This window comes from Podarcis muralis, chromosome 12 (assembly GCF_964188315.1).
Source record: "Podarcis muralis chromosome 12, rPodMur119.hap1.1, whole genome shotgun sequence".
Classification (NCBI taxonomy): domain Eukaryota; kingdom Metazoa; phylum Chordata; class Lepidosauria; order Squamata; family Lacertidae; genus Podarcis; species Podarcis muralis.
Genome location: NC_135666.1, coordinates 24,998,999 through 25,015,159, shown reverse-complemented (window position 1 = coordinate 25,015,159; position 16,161 = coordinate 24,998,999). Strand labels below are relative to the sequence as shown.

Below are 16,161 nucleotides of genomic sequence, written 5' to 3'. Positions count from 1 at the left end.
AATACTTCATTAGTTTCAGCTGAAGATTTCAGTGAAGTTCAAATGTAATAGGAATTTTGTGAAGCTGTCCAACTCATGCAAAAATGGAAAGCTTTGCATTGACACAAAGACATCAAGCAGGAAGAAAACGAGAAAGCCAGTGGACCCCTCTTCACTAATATTTGTATTCCTTCACATTCCCATCTCTAGAATGGGTACTGGGCAGATTATTTCTGTGAAGTGGAACTTGGTTACATCTGTAAAAGACAACCTTTGGCATCTCTTCCTGGAGAACCTGAAGTTGCTGATCCAAATTGCCAGAAAGTAAGTCTAAAGTAAACTGTGTAGTGATTTAAAAAGTGAAATATGCATAGACACCAACTATTTCTCTTCTTAAAGCTGTCCATTAATGCAGAGGTACCTCTAGCCTTGAGGGAAGATGTAAAATTTATCTTCCCCCTCCCCTCCAATTTCGTACCCTTCCTATGGCTACTCAAGCCTCTCCAGCTTTTTTTGCTTCTTTTCTTTATTACTGCTGACCGCAGGAAGGCTGCTTTATCAAAGATTGAAAGACAATATCAATTTGGATAAAGTTTCAATAGAGAGTTTCTAATCAATAGAGTTACTGCTCCCCCCCCCCATAGGGTAATTACACCCTTGTGCCTATTAGTAGGGAAGAGCCCTTTTTTTGCTGATCTTACATTTAAAAAACCCCCAAGAATCTAAAACAGCTACAACTATTTCTTCTATTTTTAAAATAATTTTAAATTTTAAACTTGAGAACAGATCCACTACATATATGCGGTATACCCTGCTTCCACTGCCAACAACAGGAAATATTCCCATATAACTGTCTTAGTCTCCAAGGCATCAAGTGTGAACAGTAATCACTTGGAATCACTTCTTATGGATCATAGCTAGTAATCAAAATATGGTGGAGGTGCTTATGGGAGTATTTGCTTATAGGGGCAGTGCAATTCCTTCATTTGATTCAGATAATGGTCTCCATGCATTTGACAGCATGAAGCATTTCCTGGTTCAGAGAAAGATATGGGGCATGTGAAGATTGTGTGTATGTCTTGGAGATGTTATGGGTGCATTGAAGGTCCTTAACATCGATTCACTGCTTCATATTTTTTAAATATTTCAGTTTTATTTCAATCTCTAGTTATTGTTCTATTTTAAATTTTTGGTTTCACCCAACTGCAATTTTCAAAATAGCGATGGGCACAACTGCTAGTGATGCAACTCATGGGCAGAACACATGCTGCAGGCCTCAGACATTTCAAGAGGATTTTGTACAGCACTCCTGGAAACCTTCTGCCATACTGAAGGAGATGAACCAACTATCTGACTGTTGCAGACAGCTTTATATGTTCAGCTCCAGAAACAGTTTGCAAAAGTCACACTCATCATCTGGATTTCTACCAGATGTTTCCCTAAAATCAGCTCTAGACTCTTGTATCAATTGCCTGGGCTCAGCTCAGTTGGTAGAGCATTAGACTCTTAATCTCAGGGTCATGGGTTCACGCACCACGTTGGGCAAAATATTCCTGCATTGAGGGAGCTGGTCTAGATGACCCTCATGGTCCCTTTCCAACTCTACAATTCTATGACTGTATGAAATGGCCAATGTATTAATTTCTATGCAGACGTAAAGGCTCTTGCACCACTTTAGAGAATGACAACATTAGCCTAGATAAAAGATCTCTATGCAATTTCTGTGGTACTTCAAGCTGGACGAAGATTCCTGTTTTAATAAACTTTCAGCAGTGTCACTAAAATAAACTCAGTCTCTCAATTCCAGTGTGTTTTCAGTAAGTTACTTTAAAGATAATATTCGGAAGGCACTGGACACCTGTTAAACTATCGTATGTTATAAAAGGAACTTCACCACTATGCTGGAGGAGATGCAGTGAAAGAGGATAGGTACTTCATGCTTCATGTTGTGGCTTTGCCCTATAGCTCAAAAAAATTGGAAGGGGGTATTTTTCTAATTAGGCAAAATTACAAAAAAAAAATAAAAAAAATCCAATACTTAGATCTGATTCTAACACTCTTATTGATTGGAAGTGGTAATAAACATAATAATAAAATAAATTCAATATTCCACATTGTTGTTGTTGTTATTGCTGCTGCTGTTAAATGGAGAATTGCTAGCAATGTTGCTGACTGCAGAGCAGCTGGAACTAGCTAGTCATTGGAAGAAGGGTTCTGTGTTCACAAAGGACGGGTGGTATATAAAAGAAACCCTCATCTTAAATAATTAGCAGAACTGACATAAAAACGTGCAGTGAGAATAACCTAAATAGAATATAAAGGATAACCAGTAAATAGATTTGAATTGGATATGTAGTGGTAAATTATTTAATATAAGTAACCACAGAAAGTGGGGAGGGGGATGCTATTAAGATTTGGTTTTTTAAATTGCTTATGTAAATTTATCTTTGTTATAATATTTGTAAAATGAGAAAATAAAATTATAAAAAAACCTTGGTGTCTCCAACCTAATACTGCAATAATAAGTGGTTGTTGTTTCTTTTATATTGACAGGGTTGGAAAAGGCACGGTGTCTATTGTTATTTAATTGGACAAACATCTGTAACATTTTCAGAAGCAAAGAAATTCTGCGAAACAAATAAGGGATCTCTGACTTCTGTGGAAAACAGGTATTAAAAAGATTTTCCTTCCAGAAGAAAGGAACAATAGAAGTGTTTTTAATATTGATGAAATGCAAAATTGGTTTATTTCTGAATATTCTAAGTTTACAAGCAGAGAAATAATTGGTATGGATTGTGCTGATACATGCAATATGTAGATGTATTGCTTAGTGACAGTGGACCTGAAAGCTTAGGGTATGTGTGTGCTTTTACCTTTTACTTTGAAAATACTATGGTCTATATACCCAACTGGTTCAATGACACTCATTGGGCACCACATAAGACTAAAGCTGTCTATACACCATACATTTGACGCACACACCCCAGAAAAAAGAATCATGAGAACTGTAGTTTATTAAGGGTACTTTGAATTATAGTTCTGTAAGGGGTAAACCACTGTTCCCAGCATTCTTGAGTTGTGTATGCTTTACACAGCCTCTCTGTGTCAGGCAGCACAGCCACATAAGGCATTTAGAACATTTACCTCTATGTTGCGATTTGAACACACATGCACCCAATTTATGCGAAGGTAGCTGAAGTTAACTAAGTATATAGCTTCTGCATGTGATCTCCTTCTGATCTCCTTCTGCATCTGAAGATCTCCTTCAGCATTTTGATCAGCAGCACAAAAGCATATTTCTCATATAAATTACAGGTATCACCAACCACAATGATTCTGTAGTGGAGTCTGACACTTTGGATTTATAGCTGTTGAACTCACTTCTGCTTTGATGTACAGAGTGGCCAACTCCAGTATGTCCTGAAAATTAACTTTTTCTTAAAAAAAAGAAGCACCCACTTTTAATGCATTTATTACTCATTTTTCTCCACAGATATGAACAGGCCTACCTGACTAGTCTAGTTGGGCTTCGTTCTGAAAAATATTTCTGGATTGGCCTTTCAGGTGTACAGCAACCAGGGACATTTAACTGGACCAATGGAGATGGTGTTCTGTTTACCCACTGGAATTCAGCAATGCCTGGTAGTAGTAGTAATAATAATAATAATAATAATAATAATAAGCCACCTATCTGACTGTGTTGCCCCAGCCACTCCCAACAAAAGGCAGCTCCCAACCAAATATCAAAAACACAATAAAACATGAACTGTTAAAAACTTCCCTGTACAGGGCTGCCTTCTAAAAGTCATATAGTTATTTATTTCCTTAACATCTGATGGGAGTGTGTTCCACTAGTGAGAATATCTTCTGCCTGGTTCCCTGTAACTTCAATTCTTGCAGTGGGGGATCTACCAGAAGGACCTCAGAGGTGATCTCAGTGTCCAGGCTGAACAATGGGAGTAGAGACACTCCTTCAGGTATACAGGGCTGAAGCCGTTTAGGGCTTTAAAGGTCAGCGCCAACACTTTGAATTGTGCTTGGAAATGTATTGGGAGCCAATGCAGATCCTTTGGGACCAGTGTTATATGGTGAGACAGAGTGAAGGCAGATAGGGTGTCAGCCGGCATAACAGGTGGAGATGGTAGACTGCTGCCCTGGACGCAGAATTAACCTGCATTGGACAGCTGTGTGTTAAGTACTTCCTGAAGCCTAATTGGAATGATATTTCACAAAGGGCTTCTACATTGTTGTTGTTGTTGTTAGTAGTAGTAGTAGTAGTTTTACACATATGAACAGAAATTCAATTGACGTGGCTCTTGTCTTGTGTCTCCAAAAGGGCAACATCTTGGCTGTGTTGCCATGAGAACTGGGACTGCAGCTGGATTGTGGGATGTTGTGAGCTGTGAAGAGAAGGCAGCCTTCATCTGCAAACAATGGGCAGAAGGTGTAACAACAACTCCTGCCCCCACACCAAGTCTTCCACCTCCATGCCCAGAAGGATGGCGTTCAAGCAGTACTAGAAATGTGTGCTTCAAGGTAGGCATACCAGTTCTTGTCGGCTTAAATAGAAAGGCAAGTCAGAAGCGGCTCTTCTCTATTAGTTTTAAAATCAATGTTCAATGCAGGTTTTTTGTGACTCTCTTTATTGTGGAGATTTACTTTAATATTTTGAACTGTAGTTTATTTGAAGTACAGACTTTTTATATTTTAGTGGAGGAGTGGGCAGAATGTACCTCATTGGGAGGCTAGAAGTAAATCAGAATGGATTTTTGCCTCTCAACTATAGATCATGTTAATGATATTTACAGAGAGTGTGTCCAGAGGGAATGTTTTCTATGTATCTTTGTCATCTATGAATTCAAACACAGGTTCAAAACAACCAAGAATATTAATTTCATATTTGGCTGAGTCCTAAAATATGTGACTCTGGAGCCTAAGGAACTGAAATAAGATTCTAAATGGCTGCCTCACAAGTATCCACCAGGTCTTTCAGATAGTTCACCTTGTGCAACATTGGTTCTGGGAGGAAAAATCCTTCAATTTACTTCTTAGAAAGAGTTTTAAATATCCGCACTTATCTTATTAAATGAGATTTACAGCAAAAAATAAAACACAATGCATCTAATTTTAATAGCGATCCAGATTTTTTGCACCCTGCCAGTGACAGAAGCAAAAAAATATTCCGGAAGCTGGCGCTCATCATACTTTTTCCTATCAAATGTGACCTTGCCAAAGAAATTGACTTGGGGGAAGTAATTTGTGATTTGTCAAAGAAAAGGGCAAGAAAAACCTTTCAACTGAATTGGTATTACTACTACAGCTATCCACTCTTCACCAACAGGTCCCAGGGTGGGTTGCAACAATTTAAAGTTTAAATAAGTAAAAATGGATTACAGTGACAGGAATGACCGCTCCCCGCTTAAAACGGGGGGCGCCCTTTGCGTGGACGCGCGCAGCCCCTGGATCTGGAGCGGCTCCATCAGCATAGGCTTGGCTTTGCCTTCCCTCAGGTGGGATACCTGGAGGTCTCCGCCTACCTCAGTCAGTTGTCCAATCCCACCTGGGGGAAGCGTTGCCAAGGAGACCAGGCCAGGTAGGGGAGGGATTACCTGCCCACACAATAGAGGGAGGATCTTACCTGGGAATCCTCACTTGGCTCCAGAGCTTCTCCCACCCTACTCAACCTCAGTTAATGTCTTATTTTGCAGGTTAACTTTCCTTCACAGGTTTTGCAGGTTAACTTTTCTTCACAGGTATGCGGGCGCTGCTACGTTAAGGTCACTGTTAAAGGGCCGGAAAGGAATTTCCCTGCATTGGCAGGTTTCGCCTTTCCCGTAGCAAAACGTCACAACTTTGGCGGTATCAGGCCTTGGGCGGAATCCTTTAGTCCATCTTCCTCTTTGCGGCGGCGATACCAGGGTTCCCCGTTAAAGGGGTTTCTGAAGGGAGGCTTTGACCGTAAGCCGAAAGGTTGTCATTGCTCTCCCCTGCGGCGGCGGCGTAACGGTGGCGGCTATCTCTGCTTGAACATATGTTCTTCAGAGCGGGCCCATCCCCCCACACACACACACTGGATAACCCTGATGCTCCCTAGGTCCCAGGCTGGGGACTGGGGAGGGAGAACGCCCAATGCCTGAGCCAAGGTCTACCCACATTTGAAATTTAATAAAGTTGTGGCCAATTTAATCACATAGCACGCTGTCTTGAGTCGTTATTCCACATGACGGGGGGGACCGCTCGGGATCTGGGGACTCCGCCTGTCCACGCAATAGGGTGGACAATATAAAATGTTTACAGCTGTGTTGGGATAAAAACATGGGTGCTGGAACTGGTTATTGCTCAGAAGCAAAAGTAGTCAAATCAGATGTATAATATGAAGTTAGAGAACCAGTAGAAAAGAGTATCAGGATATGAACCTTGGTTAGGAAATAAAGAAGGGAATTACCAATATTCAGGGAGAGGGAATGTTATAGATTTAAAATAGATTATTATTACTTATGTTTAACTATATTTTTATGCCTTTAGGCCTATAAAAAAGAGAAAGAGAGCAAGAAATCTTGGCTTGAAGCACGAGATTTCTGTAGAGCAATTGGAGGAGACCTCGTTTCTGTTCATAGTGAAGAAGAACAGAAAATGCTATCAGAGTTGTGAGTTTCATATAATGTTAATCCTCATTGTCTCAGAAGAATCAAAAACTCTTCTGGTTTAATAGCATTTTAATGTCAGCTTTCCAGTTCACACTTCCCAAACCAATACACATACCAAAACCTATTTCTCTTTTAAAGTTAACACTCTGAATCCTGCTGCATCACACACTTCAGCCATGGCACAAACCACACGGTACCTGAGGCATCACTAGAAAATGTCATTTATTGCAAACAGAGGAATTAATCCAAACTGGCAGAAGTGGAGGTCACAGCAACAGTGTCATCCCTCTTTCTTGCTTGCTGCGCTTTCCTGAAAGGAGGAGCTGAGACTGGCATCTCCCAGTTTTCCTTTATCCCACCATCTTTTGCAAACACATTGCAATGACAACAGCTGGCAATGGCCATTTTTGTTTTCTAGACGCCCTCCTCAAAATTACACTACATTATCACATAGTTTTCTCTTTTCTGAGGAGCAGGGAATTTCTGGGAAATAAAAGAGGTAACTCCCAGCTGCTTGAACCCAGAAGCAACACAACTCTCCCACCCCAAATTGCAACATGTATCACAATTTTGCTACCTATGTACAGTCCAGCTGGTTTTGGGGTTGCAGCAGATCAGTTCAACCTTGGTTATTAGCACTTTAAATTGTGACTTTTTAAAGGTATATTTTGCTTGCATGCATAGCAAAAGTGGAAATTTAATTGTTTTTTATATACTTGGTGAGTATGGAGAGCCACTTTAAAAAAAATAAATAAAAAGCACATAAAATATTAGAGTAATAACCCTGTTAAACGGAACTAAAAGTAAAAAATACATCACTTGGTGATGTATTGCAACATAGAAGCAGTTAGCAGGGAAAGGGTTAAGTCAAGCATAACTTGTCCTCCAGAGGTTGTTGTACTCCAACTTCCATCAGTCCCATCCCAATCAATCTGGTCACTACTCATGGATGATGGGAACTGTACTCCAACATCGAGAGTTTGGATCACTATCCCTGAGATAAGTGTTAATGGATGTGCCATCATTTATTTATCTATTAAGTACCATGTCAGTTTGCTTTGGTGGTGAAATGTTCCCCAAGAAAACCCAAAATATAAAACATTTGAGTGATATCATTAAGTATGAAACCATTTGCGAGAGAGAGAGAGAGAGAGAGAGAGAGAGAGAGAGAGATGTTTTAAGTAAAACAATACAGTTGCAAAGAATAAAGGGTCCATTCCATACAGAGTAAAGTGCATACAACTATACGAATGGTGTATGGGCTTTAATTGACACCACATTTCTTTCAAAATAGAAGGAAGTGTTGTGCCACAAACACACATATAACAAAAGTATCTTAGTTACATAACTGTGTTTTAATCTTGTGTCATTATTACCTTTAACAACATGGAATTTCACAGAACTTGCAACCATTGTGCACACTACTCTGGCTGACTATTTGAGTGTGTGAGAAAATTGATGAGATTTGTGTGGGGTCCATGTCTGCATGACAATCCTGGGGGAGAAAAGGAGTCCATGTTTATGAAAGTTTGAATGATGATCCTAGGGCAGAATGTACGCACACACATTTGGAGATGTTTCCTGGGACCAGGGCAGGAACGCATCAGGCAGCAGTATGTCTTAGGCTTGCCCTCTATGGATTGACTGATAGGTTACTTCTCTCTAAGAATCACCAGTTTGACTTCTGTGAAATAGGTGTTTTGTTATGATATGTGGGGTCAGATATGGGTTTTGATTGTTTGGGTTCAGATCAAACCTCTGCCTCATACACAGTTTCTTCAGAAACTTATTTATCCATCACCACTTATTATGGCCCCATTTTGGTGTGGTGCTCATGATACTTTTATAAGATTTCTAAATGTGCATTGGGAACTCCTAGTTCAGGGGTCAGCAAACTTTTTCAGCAGGGGGCTGGTCCACTGTCCCTCAGACCTTGTGGGGGGGCCGGACTATATTTTGAAAAAAAAGATGAACAAATTCCTATGCCAAACAAATAACTCAGAGGTGCACTTTAAATAAAAGCACACATTCTACTCATATAAAAACACCAGGCAGGCCCCACAAATAACCCAGAGATGCATTTTAAATAAAAGGACACATTCTACTCATGTAAAACACACTGATTCCAGGACCATCCGCAGGCCAGATTTAGAAGGCAATTGGGCCAGATCCGGGCCCCGGGCCTTGGTTTGCCTACCCATGTCCTAGTTTATAATACAGTCACCTGTAAATATCCAATGACTTAGCATGTAATGCAAGCATGCGTAAGAAATGACCACATGTCATCTGAACACACACACACACACACACACACACACACACACACACACACAGAGTTCCTGCTCCAAATGGCTCATCTAAGGTGATCCTCAGAGTAGCCATTACATTGTAAATTTTAAAACTCTTGAAATCAACTCTCTGCTTACAATATTTTTTATATATTTTAGGTCTTCTGCAGACTATTATTGGATTGGTTTAAGTGAGTTGGAGCCCGATAAAGGATTTACTTGGAGTGATGGAACTCCTGTAAGTAAATGATGAAATGATTGTTGGTAAAATTATTAAAAGTAAATGATTGTTGGTAAAATTATTTGCAAATTCATCTTAGTATAATCTTAGTATTCAAGCCTCTTGTTCTCTTGTTCTCATAGTGAACTTTGATCGAGTCCATAGCAATACTTTAAAAGTTTAGTTATTGAAGTGTCCCGCATTAAAGTATTTATAAATGTGATGGGCAATCTAATTTTTGGACCCAACATTTATGGCAATTACTGCACAGTTGCTTGAAGTTATTGCTTGCTCAGTTGGATGTGTGTGTGTGTGTGTGTGTGTGTGTGTAAGGAACATTTAATTAAAATTTTTTTAAATGCAAAAACATGAGAACACAGACTAAGTATCCACTTTGCATATAACGCAAAGCCAAGCTATGGCTTAGGGCAAACAGAGGTTGTGGCTGCTGCATTCCTTCCCTGGTTCTGCTGGTGCTGCACTACCTGAGGCAAACCCATGGTTTGGGAAAACAATCATTTCAATTAAAATAATTAGAACAATTTAAAGTAAAAACAACAACAACCCAGATGCAAATTATTTCATCTTAAAAAAAAAAGTAGAGTGATAAGATAGCCAGAAAAATATGCATTTGCTTTTTACCATCTCCTTAAATCTATGCATTTCCATTACCATGATGCTGTGGGCTGACCAGGTGATACAACTGCTCCCCTCTAGCCCAGATGACATGGCCAGGCATCTGAATAGCTTGCAGAAGCTTACACACACACACACACACACACACACACACACACACACACACACACTATAAATGTGAAAATGACAGCCCACCTCTCTCTATGTATATACATGCACATGTGTGAACAATAAGGTTACCAGTCCCCCCCCCCCAATGAATCTGGGGATGCTTTTCAACTTCAATGGATTTTGTATGGGGACTAATTTGTAAATCCAGGGACTGTCCCTGGTAAATGGGGACATCTGGTAACCTTAATGTACAAGTCATTCAAAAACTGCCGCTTTAAGTCTCTCCTTTTCTATTTATTACCTTGATGATTCTTAGAAAGAAAATGAGTAAGAAAACTTTATTTCTACTGTAGCTAAACTACAAAGAGAGAAGCTTTCTCTATCAAGTTTTAAGAGATAAAGACATGGGATGCAGAGGAGTGGCTTCGTTTTATTCGTGGTGGAAACCTTCCTGGTGTGAGCATTTTCTGAATTGGATTTGCCAAATAAAGAGAGGTAAGATTCCTCTTCATTTACAACAGGTTCATTAAACAAAGCCAACAGGGCCTTCATCTGCTGCACTGCTGAAACCTGATTTTTAAAAAACATGATTATTAACCTTTTGCCTTTTGAGAAGAGGTTAAAAATGAGGAATATGAAACACATTTAGCCTTCATAATGATTGTTGCAGGGTTAATATCCTTGGCTTTCATACTGAGATGTAAAGTACTCCATTTCAATTAGAACAAGGAACCTGAGCCATGTACACCATGGTGAATATCGGTATTTGCTGATAGTTCCTCTGCATTAGGTTGTTAATTTTGCCATGGAAATGTACAAATAACACTTTCATTTTTACAAACTCCTGTTTGTATGAAATAACGTAATACAATAAATTTCACTATGATATAATAAATATGTGTTTGGTTTTTCAGGTGTGTCACTAAAACCGGAGCCAAGCAATCATTTCGGTATGTTGGGTGATTTCACTTTTCCTCAGCTCACACAGGTCTATCTTAAGCAGCACCATGGAAAGCAGGGGTAGAGCTGCCTTAACAGGTCTTTCAGGCTACTGGGGGGTCTGTCAAGAGCCAAAGATATGTTTGCTCCCTGGCCTCAGCTTCCCAGTTTCTGCTTTCCCTCAGAACAAAGAGGTCTTTTGTAATCTAATGGAAAGTGGGGAAGAGGCAGCCCCAGTGATTCTCTTTGGCCACTGACAGTTCTGTCATGAGGATCCCATGGTAGATATTCTCTGGCTTGGGCTTTCTCGCTCCTCAAATTGGCTACATTCAACTGGATCCTTTGCATGCAGAAAGCCACAGGTTCTGCCCTTAGCATCTTCAGGTAGGGATTGAAAGATTCCTTCCTGAAAGACTGGAGAATTGTTGGCTGGGTGATTTAAAGCTATTCACATGTCTGAATACCACTGTGAAATCTTTTTATGCAGAATAGTTAAGAAATATTTTAAATGAAATTAATCCTTCTTCTGTTACAGAATATTCATTCAAAAGAATTGAAAATGGCTGGATCTTGTATGAGGGCAATGAGTACTATTTCAGTAATGAAACAGCATCTGCAGAAAGAGCTCGAGCATACTGCAAGAAGCATGGCGGAGATCTTGCAGTCATTGAAAGAGAAAGCGAACAAAAGTTTTTGTGGAAATATGTAAGAAATAATTGGAACATATGATTTCCTAATCAAATATAGCTGGGTCTGCTGAGATGTAAGCCTCATGGGTTTTACTTCCAAGTAAGTGTGTAGAAAATTGCAACCTAAAGGACTTTGACTTTCTGTGGCCATATACTTTCCCTGTAGCATCCGGCACTAACAGGTAAGTGAGGCTTTCCAAGTTTAAAAAAGAATGTATGATCCACTCACTCCACTGATCATCACAGATTCATGCTTTACTCATGAGCACAGAAGAGTGCTGAAAAATGTCTCTGTGTAATCAGGATTCCAGACATTCAGGGTTCTTACATTCATTGTTTAATTTCCCCCCTCCCTCTCCTCAGTTAAAAAACAAAAAAGTGCAATTCACTAAGTGGAAGAGTGAGCTGGGAAATAGTGGGTAGAATTCTGGCATGAAAGCTGATTGTTTGAGTTGCACTGTAATTCTTACATAGAACCAAAAATCTTCAATAAACCAGCTTAAATCAGTGAAGCCCTACATTAGTATATTACAACATGATGCAAAATTTTCTTCCATGATTAGTTTAATTTTAGCTGGCATGTTTTAATTTATCTTAACTGGCAACCTTTAATGAAGTTTGTAAAAAGCACAGATGCTGTGCTCATCATTACAAACCTTTCTGTATTGCCTGATTTATGAATTCTGCACTTCCTGTGGAATAACCTACATTGCTCTGCATCTGAATACTATATTGTTTCATTTACTTCTAATTTTTCCTTTGTATGTTGTAGAACAAGCTTTATGGAAGTTACAAGAACATTCACATTGGTTTAATATTGGGTCTTGATAGAAAGTTCGGGTAAGTAAAGAAGAAGAAAAATTAAAAGTGGAAATCAGATTTTTAACAAAATTGTAAATCTAAGTTCCTCCTAAGTAACTAGGCTAATATTAATTAATCTAAGCTATAAGATTCCCCCCCTCCACAGTTGATCTCTAAAGGAAATTTAGGACTCTTCCAAATACAGAGGTACATTCCCTGTAATGGAAGCTACATGAAACTTCAGATTTCCCTCCATGACCACGAAGAGGAAGCTTTAATGTCAGTTACCTTCTCCTCACCACCTCATAAAATCTCACAGCCTAATAACATGAAAGCCCCAATTTTGGCATGAGTGGAAAATGAACATGGAGAAGGCTTGGATCCTATGGATCCAACACCTTCCTAGTCCCACAATGTACCCCCAAACTGTGGAGAATACCATTTACTAGGCTGTCACCACTTCCTTGTCTCTCTAGGCTGTATTAGGTCCCGGGCTGCTCTCCCCCTGTGAACTTTCTTTTTATGCACTGAGGAAGAGGGTACCACCCTCCTATCTGCCTGACTCCTACAGTTGTTTTATGTATCTTGGGTGTGGTGTGTCTCCAGTTATGTCTGTCTTCTGCTTTCCTCCCAGCCATGCTCTGAATGTTGGAGCAATGACATTCCCCATCTCCCACCTACGGCCCTTTGGGATGCCACTAGAAGAGACTAAGAGTGCTTTCCAGCTGATGGTTGTCCCCACACCTGACATACCTGGCCTTTCTTCCATTCAGGCCAGCAAAGGAGCAATGTGAAGGCATGCCCAACCTTGCTCCTCTTCCCTTGCATGAGCCATCTGCTGTTCTCCTTCACTACTGCCCCCCTCCCCAATCAGGACATTAAGGTTGCAGTTGTAAATGAGGTTTTTTTTAAAAAAAAAATGTGTGTAAATTAAGAACCAATTTGATCATTTCTCAACTATGAATGTTACATTCCACCTATAAAATACAAGAATTTCATTTTCTTCTAATTAAAATGAACTGCCCCAGTAACTGTAAGAACCCATACTTCACTACCTGTCAGCCATTGGGCACATCATCATCATCATCATCATCATTACTACTACTAATTCATTTTTGAGGATAGGGCTGGGCCAGGGCTAAAGCCTCATCACCAATTTTGTTAACCCTAATAAATGAGCTGTTCATAATTCTATCTATTAACATTATTTGAAGCGAAGTCTTCATGCATTATCTTAAAGAAGATGTTTCCTTGCCTCAGGCAGAAATTCCAAATGCTTCCTGGCATGGTGATACAAAATTATTATTAAAGAAAATAACTGGCAATTTGCTCCTCTTTAACAGCATCTCAGTCTTTCAAGATTAGGATTGTTTTCCTAGTCATTCTGATTACATTACTTCCGTAATTTTGCTGGATATTCTTAATGCTGCCAACTTAATGCTGCCCTGCAAGGTTCAACAGTGAAATGTTTTCTGGACCTGCTGTTCCCTTGACTAAAAAAGCCCACAAACAGCAAAAACCATTGTGGAAATATGCAATGTAAATAAAGGACAATTACATTGTTCTGTCCAATACTGTCGTATCATTTTTTCTAGCTGGTTGGATGGAACTCCAGTGACCTATGCAGCCTGGGCACCTAATGAACCCAACTTTGCAAATGATGACGAAAACTGTGTGGTCATGTATTACAGCACAGGTAAGTAGAATAAAATACTACCAATAAAACAAAAATCTTGAGAAACTGTGTGTTTGAGGACGGGGAAAGGGATTAATAAAGAACAAGTACAACACAGGCTTATCTGGACTTACCTGTTGCCCCCCTCTTTCCAGGTACAGGTCCTCTCTTTAAAGCTCCATGTCCCAGAGCTTTCACTGCAAAAACCAACTTTTTAAAACTGAAGCGCAACAAACAGCAATTTGGGTTTTCCGCAGATTGCTGTTTGCTCTGATTGAGATTTAAAGAGTGCAAAAGAAAGAAAGAAAGAAAGAAAGAAAGAGCACTCAGACATGGAGCTTTAAAGTGCAGACTGTGCCTGGAAGCAGGGAGGAAAGGCAAGTGTGGATAAAACCTGAATCTATAGTTGCAATGACTATTCCATCCATAAATATACATTGTTTGGGAGGGGAAATTCATTATTTTACAGCTCTTGAATTGCCTTTTAAAAAAATATGACATGGTATTAAAAGTTAAAGGATGCTGTATATTTATCACATGAGCAACTTTATAGGGCAAGAGAGATTTGGGGAAATACTACACTGTTTCAATGCTATTTTAATAACTTTGGGACTTTTAAGCAGTTTGTATTGTGAACAACTGCTTGCTTATTCCATCTACACATTGTCCCCACTGGTGGAGGAAGAGGAGTGCGGGGGGAGCACTCCACCCCCGGCAGCGCAATTTCGGCAGGGTGCCATCACGGCTGCCCCCCCAACTGCGCTGGGTGCCCCACCCCCGCCTGCTCTCCGCCACTGATTGTCCCATTTTCTTCCAATATGGAATAAGTTGCTGCCGCTGCTCTTTGTTATTCTCAAGCCTTCATTTGTACTGTATACCTGAAGGACTGCTTGCCCTTTTCAGTTTGCAAGTGATTTAATAACTTTTCTGTTTAGGTTTATGGAATGATATCAATTGTGGTGCTGAGGACAGATTTGTATGTGAAAGGCATAACAGTTCTGTCCGTTCATCTGTTGCTCCCACGTTGCCTGTACCTCTTGGAGGCTGTGCTGAAGGATGGCTTTTCTTTGATAAAAAGGTAACTAGTGTAGTCATTACAAATTGCTTGGCATACTAGTCCTTTTCGGATAGCATACAGTGAATACTTTCCCCAGAGCTGCTGAACATGCAGAGGTTGCCCTTCATGTCTTACTCAGGTGTTCTGTATAGAGCTTAAAATAAAGAGGCATGTAGACCAGGAGGCGCAGCTTGTCATTATGTTGTCACATCCTTCTTCCCCACTAAGAACTGAAAAGGACTATTGTGTTAGAATAGTAAATACCAAAAAAAGTTTTTTTAAAAAAATCTGTATCTGAATAGTTTAAATTTTTGATTAAAGGGGGATATTTTAAAAGCTCAAATTAACAACTGTAGCTACCAGGGTGGATGTTCTCCCCAGTTCCTTCCTCTGCCCCATTTTCCATCCCATCCTAATCCCCTTCTAACCAGCAAATCCTATGGGGTAGGACTGCTCTATGCGGGTGGTGCTGTGGGTAAAACCTCAGCGCCTAGGACTTGCTGATCGCATGGTCGGCGGTTCGAATCCCCGCAGCGGGGTGCACTCCCGTTGTTCGGTCCCAGCGCCTGCCAACCTAGCAGTTCGAAAGCACCTCCGGGTGCAAGTAGATAAATAGGGACCGCTTACCAGCGGGAAGGTAAACGGCGTTCCGTGTGCTGCGCTGGCTCGCCAGATGCAGCTTGTCACGTTGGCCACATGACCTGGAAGTGTCTGCGGACAGCGCTGGCTCACAGCCTATAGAGTGAGATGAGCGCACAACCCTAGAGTCTGGCAAGACTGGCCCGAACGGGCAGGGGTACCTTTACCTTTATTTGCTCAATACCGTTTCATGATTGCTACTTTCATTAACCATTACATCATGTATGGAATTTTGGAGAGTTGTTATTTCCCCCTACAGTGCTTCCAGCTATTTGGTCTTAATGAAGAGAGGAAAAATTGGTCCTATGCACGAACCACTTGCAAGAATCTAGGAGGAAATCTGGCAACTATACGAAACAAAGCTACACAAGGTGCAGTCAGTTCTTTTTAAAACAGATTGTTCATATAGACTTGACATGTTAAAAGTCCAAGAGCCTCAACTCAAGTTACGTTTGTGCCAGAAGAAGTGTTAGAAATGGC

At 40.2% G+C, this 16,161-nt stretch overlaps 1 protein-coding gene across 1 annotated transcript in view; it reads left to right on the top strand.

The window, feature by feature from the left end:
* Positions 1–16,161, top strand: part of LOC114607132 (macrophage mannose receptor 1-like) — a 38,009-nt gene that overhangs the window by 8,493 nt on the left and 13,355 nt on the right. Inside the window, exons 9-21 of the mRNA XM_028750003.2 lie at positions 190–303; positions 2,533–2,648; positions 3,473–3,621; positions 4,316–4,515; positions 6,505–6,626; positions 9,074–9,152; positions 10,235–10,376; positions 10,796–10,831; positions 11,356–11,525; positions 12,282–12,349; positions 13,906–14,006; positions 14,921–15,063; positions 15,941–16,052. Of these exons, the coding sequence (XP_028605836.2) occupies positions 190–303; positions 2,533–2,648; positions 3,473–3,621; positions 4,316–4,515; positions 6,505–6,626; positions 9,074–9,152; positions 10,235–10,376; positions 10,796–10,831; positions 11,356–11,525; positions 12,282–12,349; positions 13,906–14,006; positions 14,921–15,063; positions 15,941–16,052 (1,552 nt within the window). The remainder of the gene's footprint in view (positions 1–189; positions 304–2,532; positions 2,649–3,472; positions 3,622–4,315; positions 4,516–6,504; positions 6,627–9,073; positions 9,153–10,234; positions 10,377–10,795; positions 10,832–11,355; positions 11,526–12,281; positions 12,350–13,905; positions 14,007–14,920; positions 15,064–15,940; positions 16,053–16,161) is intronic.